This window comes from Anomalospiza imberbis, chromosome 9 (genome assembly GCF_031753505.1).
Source record: "Anomalospiza imberbis isolate Cuckoo-Finch-1a 21T00152 chromosome 9, ASM3175350v1, whole genome shotgun sequence".
Classification (NCBI taxonomy): domain Eukaryota; kingdom Metazoa; phylum Chordata; class Aves; order Passeriformes; family Viduidae; genus Anomalospiza; species Anomalospiza imberbis.
The window spans coordinates 17340627-17348434 of NC_089689.1; the positions used below are offsets into that span (position 1 = coordinate 17340627).

The window sequence follows — 7808 nt, forward strand, 5'->3', positions numbered from 1 at the left end:
AGCTCATTTGTCCCTGCGCAGGCGGCGCCCTGGGCCCGGCTCCGCCCCGGGGCCGAGACTGCGCGGCCGGGCCGGCACCGGCGGCCATGGGGCGGCCGTGGGGCGGGTGGCTGCTGCCCGTCTGCCTCCTGCAGCTGCTGGGCCCTGCCGGCGCCTGCCCCTGCCGGGACCCGCGGCTGTGCCAGCCCGTCACGGGCCCCGCCGACTCCGAGGTGCGCGGCCCCGGCCCGGGCGGGCGCTGCCGGCGCAGGCGGGGCCGGGCCCGGCGGCAGCGCCGTTCGCAGCGGCTTCCGCGCCCGGGCGCCGCTCTCGCACGGCAGCCGCTGCGCTCGGCCCGGGCCGGGCAGTGTCCCCGGGCCGGGCAGTGTCCCCGGGCCGGGCAGTGTCCCCGGGCCGTGTCCCCGGGCCGGGCAGTGTCCCCCGGGCCGTGTCCCCCGGGCGGTGTCCCCGGGCCGTGTCCCCGGGCCGGGCAGTGTCCCCGGGCCGTGTCCCCGGGCCGGGCAGTGTCCCCGGCCGGGCGCGCTCCCGGTGCTGCCCCGCACTCGGCGCCCCGGCTGCCATCCCTGCAGCCGCTGCCCAGCGGCGCCGGGGATGTGCCGGTGTGAGAGCCGCGTGGAGAGTGGTAGTCCTGCTGAGAAGTGCTCGGGGCTAACAAGGGCGCTCTTTACCCCTTTTCCAGGTATTCGTGTTTGATGTGGGGAAGGAAACCTGGAAATCCTACGACTGGTCAAAAATTACCACTGTGGCAGCTTTTGGAAAGTACGATCCTGAGCTCATGTGCTATGCCCACTCCAAAGGTTCGAGGATAGTACTGAAAGGTTGGTTACACTGGAAAAACGTGGGTGTTTATGGTACTTGAATAAGAAGATAAGGTACACAGAGCTATATTACCTTGACATTTTACATTCACTTGTATGCACAGTATTAAAATCATTAAGAGAATTAATTAATAAGGCTTTAATGAACCCTTGACATTTTGCATGTGCTGGTATGCAGGTTATTGAAACCAACAGTGGATTGTGCCACAGTAGTAACCAAAACATCCCAGTGACATCTTAATAAAAGTTCTCTTAACACGGAACATCATTGCTATGGAGAAAGAGGGAGGAAGGAAAAAGCCTGTTATTTGGGTCTGTATTCTGGATCTTATGTGGAGTTCCCAAAAGTCAAAGGAAGGAAAGGGATTTAAAGCAATATTTAGTATTTTGCACTTAAATGAATCCCTCTCTGTTAGGAAGTGGTTGAGTTTTAAAACATGAATACTTGGGAACTGTGCAGGTACAAATGCTGATTAGAAAGACAAAGTCCATTAGCTTACATGTTGTAAATACCTTTTGGCTCTGTTGAGAAAAAGCAGAATCCAGGACTACAGTGTGGAAAGCAACAAAGGTTAAACACACAAGTAGTTTTCCTCTAAATATGACCAGTTAAAATGCTAAAAGTACTTTAATTTCAAAAAAGGTAATTTGCAGTGGCTAAAGGACATTAAGCAGAAGTAAGAAGATTAAAAATATAGAAAAACCAAAGGAACTTAATTTTAACACCACTCTCTCAAAGAACCTTGGTAATCTTTCCTGGGGTGGTTTCTCAAAATTATGCTTGGGGAAAAATTAACTCCTTTGTATTTTACCAGTATTGATATGGGCATTTTTTTATGTTGTGCTTAAATTTGTTGGTTAACTGAAGACAAACCTTTCCTTCCTACTATTACTGTGGTGCAAATGCATGTTAACTCTTGAAGGGCTCTTGTCTAGGTGATGTACCTCTTCAGGAAATTGTTGATCCTGCTAAAAGAGCAGCATGGATATCCCAACAGGTGGATCTTGCAAAGAAGCAGTATATGGATGGAATTAACATAGATATAGAGCAAGAAGTTAATGAAACCTCCCCTGAGTATTATGCATTGACAGAGCTTGTTAAAGAAACTACAGATGCTTTTCACAGAGAAATAGCTGGATCACAGGTAATTATAATGTACTTTATACAAACATTAAATTTAACCTTATGAAAGGGAAGGACTTTTGGCAGTGCTGTTTAGCATATGAATATGAAAAAGTTTATGCAGCTCTAAATATAATATTCTAGTGAATGCTTAATTGTGAATGTTAGCCGTGATATAATCTTGTAAGAATCACTCTTTTTGACCTGTGTGAATTTAAATGAGAGATGGGCTTCACTGAGATTGTGGATACAGTGTTATGCATGTGGATACAATGTTAGGATGTGTGGATACAATGCTATGTGTGAGCTGGCAGTTTTTAGTGTGCCTCAATGAATTGTTGAAAGTAGGGCAAATACAGCCTTCTAAGGCAAAAACTTGATAGTGTTTTGGTAAACCTATCATGAAAGTTTTCAAAATTTACAGCATGCTTCATATTTTTGGTGGTTTTCATATTATATTTTAATTTCTTTGGTGCTACATATTCACTAATGGGATACTCACTTTATTATTCTGTTTGTTTTATCAGATAAGCAGCTTCTTTTATAGCTCATTATTATCAAGGTCTATTGAACTGTACCATTTGGGAAATACTGTCTTTAGAAGTCATAGCTTTCTTTTTTTTTCTTTAAAGAGATAACAAGGGCACCTAAGGGCCATACTTGGTACTAAGTTGTGCATTTTTCCTTCAGGTTACATTTGATGTGGCTTGGTCTCCAGCATGCATAGATAAAAGGTGCTACAACTATACTGGAATTGCAGAAGCCTGTGACTTCTTATTTGTGATGTCGTATGATGAACAGAGCCAGATCTGGACAGACTGTATTGCAAAAGCCAATGCTCCTTACCTGCAGACTTTAGTTGGTGAGGACAGAACACCTCCCCAGGAATCAGAACATTCCCATCCCATTTGCTCACATGAGTAGATAGAAAAGAGGGCTTTTTCTTAGACAGGTTTATTTTGTTATTGTTGCGGTTAGGCTTTGAATGTGCTCAAATATGTGTTGTCAGGATGTGATAACAGTGTCCCTGATCCTTATGAGCCCGCAAGCAGACCTTCAGCAGTCCTGTGTTGGTCCTTGTAACCTCATGAGTGTGAAGAACACTTTTAGAATGACAAATGGCAGCCAGAGCAATGGTGTCTGCCTGGGATTGCATAGAACCTGAAACATTCCTTTCATCTTTGTGAACCTCTGCTCAGGGCAGATGGTTTTAAGCATGAGCAGCTGGAGCAGTTACTGGGATCTCAGTAGAGCAAGTGTCTCACTGGAGAGTATAGGTGAAGGCAAAGGACAACTTGCACCTTGGCCTCTGTCTGGGGCCAGTTCTTGCAGAACTGTCATGCAAGTTCTGCAGTGGCTCTGCCTCTAAATTAGCTGTAAGAATAAAAAGCATAGGAAAAGTAAATAATGCATGTTAATTTTTATTTCCCTCAAAACTAGGATATGAAGAGTATATTGCTATGGGAATTGATCCTAAGAAGCTTGTGATGGGTGTCCCCTGGTATGGCTATGACTATGTCTGCCAAAACCTATCCATGGTAAGGTGAAGACTTTGTTTGCAATCAAACTGTTAATTTTTTTCTTTGGAAAGATATAACTAGATTTTGGTAATCTTGTTTTTGGACTAGGAAATACTGTGGTCTGATGGATAAGAGCATCAAGCTGGGACACAAAACAGAATTTTTTCCTTGGCTGATAACTGATGAGCAGTGTGTTACCAGACAAGGCATTTTAGCTCCTTAGGCAGCCTGAACCCCATGACATCCAAGCACTGTGATTGACTAAGGAGCTATAAATGTTATCTGTATGAGAAGAGATGGTGTCCAAAGCCCTACAACACTTGTATGTGCCTTCTCAACATCACTGGAAAGACAGGTGCAACAAACCACAGCAAACCTACAACTGTTATAGCATAGCAGTTTATGAGGTCTCAAATAGTAAACTTATGAAAAATGTAAGGGTCAATTAAAGGTGGAAAAGATAAGACAACTGTTAAGCTGAAGGCTATCCATCCAGTTCTGTATTACTGCAGAGTAAAGAAAATGTAGCTGTTTTAATTTACTTTTCTCTACAAATAGTATCTGCTGGATTTGCTTGAAGATTTGGAATTTTTGTGGCCCTAACACCTTTTGTGAATTGTTCTTGGCTGTACTCCTATTCTGGAGTTCAGTATATCTTACCTGAAACTCATGGGTCCCTGTTTGATTTTCAGGATCATGTTTGTTCCCTTCCCAAAGTGCCTTTCCGTGGGGCTCCTTGCAGTGACGCTGCAGGGAGCCAGGTCCCCTACGCAGCCATCATGAAGCAGGTGAACAGTTCTCTTTCAGGGGTGCTGTGGGATGAGGTACAGAAGGCTCCATTTTATGAGTACAAGGTAAGAGTCTTTTTCCAAACCACTGTGGTGTTGAGCAAGCATTCCTGAACCATAGATCTTTGACTATAAGGTTATTTGGATTAGACTCTTCCTTTTATGCTTTCTACAATTTGTTTTTGTTTGGTTTGGGTTTTTTTTTGGTACAGTAAAGGATTGCTGAAAATTTGTGTCTTGAATTCCTAGCCTGAGAGAGGGGTACAGTGCCTGAAGACTACAGGAGTAATAAAGATCTTTATTACTTTCCAGTCTTCTCGAGATACTGCATCATGTCAAAAAGGACATTTTGGCACAAAGACATCCTATAGCTCCATCCTTCACTATTAGAGTTACTTTCATGAGTTGATAAAAGATTGAAACTAAAAAAGATGCTGAAATGCTCTTAATTTTGTCTCACTTGCTGTTTTGCATACATGTTCTCTTCTGCATTTGTTTTCTACAAAGACACAGTGAAAGAGTCCATAAATCACTGTGCTTATAACAACACCACAGTGTATCCATTTTGTCTTGTTTCTTTAAACATCATTTAAGTTTCACATGTTGGTTATTAAAAAGATGTTGTAAGCAATGACCAGCCGCATAACCTTGATAAATTTTATAACCTCCTCTAAAAAACCCCACAATCTCTAACTAAATTCACCTGTTAGCTTAGATACTGTATCTGAAATTTTAACTGTGTTTAAAAATATTAAAATACAAATTAGCAAAGTCTTTTCATCTAACTTCAGTTAAATTGTGTCACTGTTTTATAACTTATATTCTACAATTTAAAAAAATCCAAATATTTGGCTTAGAATTTTTAATTGTCCTGTGTGACAAAGAATTGATAAATCAGGAAAATACTACATAAATCTACATAGATTGTAAGTCTCAATTTTCAGTTGTACTTTTAACTGTGTTCAAGAGAAAATGTGATCACTGACACTAGTGTTTAAATGTTTTTCTAGGATTCTGTTGGTCAATTCCACCAGGTATGGTTTGATGACCCTCACAGCATCTCTCTAAAAGCCGCATATGTGAAGAGTCGAGGCTTAAGGGGCATTGGCATGTGGAATGGAAATAGTCTTGACTATTCCAGGGAAGCTGTAGCAGAACAACAAACTCAAGCAATGTGGCAAGCTCTGACACCATAAGAACTGTGTGAACCCTTGATTTAGAATGATGAAAATTGGTAATTTTTTTATTTTGGCTTACACTGTCACAGATTTTGACTCTATATAAATATATTGTGATTACAAAAACTTTAAAAACTAGGCAAATTAATCTTGTTATTTTATATGTAAAGCTGTATTTTCATTCTTCAGAAAGTTCCAATGTTGCTTTGGAACAACAATCAGTAGGTTTCTTTAGGACTGCTCATATTTTTAATTTTTCACAGTTACTGTAAGTTAGTTAATGCTTGAACCCAGTGTGTATCTGGTAACAAGACCAATTGATGGATTTACAGGGGCAGTCTCATAATGATGCTTTGCTAAAGCTGCTAGATGCAGCAAATATTTATTCCTGTGTTACATGGTGCAGTCTCAGCCTTCTGACTTCCCAACCCAAACAATATTTTAGCTAAGTCACTCTAGAATCAGATTAAACAGAATACTGGAGAGACAGATTGCTGATTATATGCAGCTTGGTTACTCTTCTAGATTAAAAGCTTTTTATGGACTGAAGAAATTACATAACACTAAGAAGTTGCTGTTAAGATTATATCAAACTTGTTGTTAGAAAGGAATATCCAATAAACTCCAGTTTCACTGTGCTTGTTTATCACATAAATTTCTTCGTTTCAAAAGCCAAAAACCTCTGACCTAAGCTTGAAGAAGAAGCATTAATATGAAGAGGACTTGGATGATGTTTCCTTCTATTTCAATCTACTTTACTTCCTGAAAACTAGAATTCAGAAGCTTCTTTAATGAACTGCATATCTATTTTCCCACACACCCTAAGATTCATTCAGTAGCCAGCTTTTTTTTTTTCATGGGGTGTTGCCTCTGAGATAACAGGAGATTGTTTTCTTTCTAGTTCATATTTTCATAAAACCATTTGCTTAAAGAAGCTGTATAATTTTTTTAAATACCCATAGTGATGTAAAGATTGGCTGGTGTTTACAGGATTTGTTGAATAAAATGCTGTTCTTGGTAAAGCTTGTAAACAATGTTCCCTGTCTGTGTTTTACTTGTTCTACAGCTTCCAGCCCACACTGCTTGTCTGCTTCTCTAAACTGTTTCACAACCAGATTAAAGTGAACTGGGCTCTGCTTAAGTGACTCCATTAATTAAAAAAATTATTTAATTAGGTAGATGTAGTCAGTTGTGGGTTTGGTGGGTTGGTTTGGTTTGGTTTGGTTTGGTTCGGTTTGGTTTGGCTGGTGGGGGGGTTGGGGATTTTTTTTGTTTGGTTAGTTGGGTTTTTTGCTTGCTAAGGGGTTACCATGGTATGGCAGCATTACGATGATGACTACTGAGCAAAAGACTGGAAAACTTCCTCTGAATTGTCTGCTTGATATTACAGGTGATGGGAAGCAGAAGGTGAAGCCTACTGCTCTAGCAGAAACTAAAAAATTCCCTTGACAAATCAGAAGGCTTTTCACTAGAACACCACTCTATAAGTCTTAAGAGAAACTGCTACATTTTATATATTATATTTATATCTACACACTTATGTACTTCAGAACATATATTACTACTTAAATGCTTAAGTACTATTACATGGATATTTGTTGAATTGAGAGTCTTCTGCTACAAATATCTGACCTGCAAAATTCTGAGAGCCAGCTGACTTAATAATAAAACTCTCTTTCTTGTAGCAGTCAAGAATCGTGAATTGATAATACTATACTTTAAATTTAGGTTCTGATTTTCGAGTAGCTAGTAGCCTGCTTTCATATCTTAAATAAGAAACAATTCTTAAATAGACAATGTGAGCTTCAACCCTGAATTAAGCAAAAGTGGGTGTAGTTTTAATAATTTATTTAATCCTTTAGCACTAAAATCTTTGTTAAGGCCTAGCTTTAAGAAAATTAATTGGCTAATAGGTGGTTTGACTCAAGACTTTTCTAAGTTAGCTCTTTTGAGAGCTGCATAATTTTCTTATCCTATAACTTATTTCCCATGAGTGTTTCACTTCCAGTAATAAATACAGCCTTGATAGCTTTTTAGCTGAGATTTATTCCTAGCATGTTATTCTTCTGCTTAATATAATAACATCTGGTTTGCAAAGAAGCAAAGAGTGGAGCTAGAAAAAAATTCCTATGAAGAGGTTTCTGATTTCTCTTTCAGAGAATTGCTAATCTCACGGCATGCTTGACTTTGGAATTAAGGAAAGGCAGAATATGCAAGAGTAAATTGGGGCAGGATCATCTTTATACTGGTCCAAGAGAAAGCTTTCAGGCAAGCTTTCAAACTGCAGAAGACACTTAATGTCCCTGTGCCTTTCCTAATAAAGGAGGGAACAAAACCAGCTAGATATGGAATAAAGTGAGATTATCTGAGATTTTGTTTAT

At 40.4% G+C, this 7808-nt stretch overlaps 1 protein-coding gene across 1 annotated transcript; it reads left to right on the forward strand.

Annotated features, from left to right (window-relative positions):
* Nucleotides 1–38: 38 nt before the first annotated feature.
* CTBS (chitobiase) lies at nt 39–6463 on the forward strand. The gene is made up of 7 exons (XM_068199919.1): nt 39–212; nt 680–818; nt 1755–1963; nt 2632–2803; nt 3382–3479; nt 4154–4315; nt 5260–6463. The coding sequence occupies exons 1-7, from the start codon at nt 87–89 to the stop codon at nt 5443–5445; spliced, it is 1092 nt and encodes a 363-aa protein (XP_068056020.1). The 5' UTR covers nt 39–86; the 3' UTR covers nt 5446–6463.
* Nucleotides 6464–7808: the final 1345 nt, after the last annotated feature.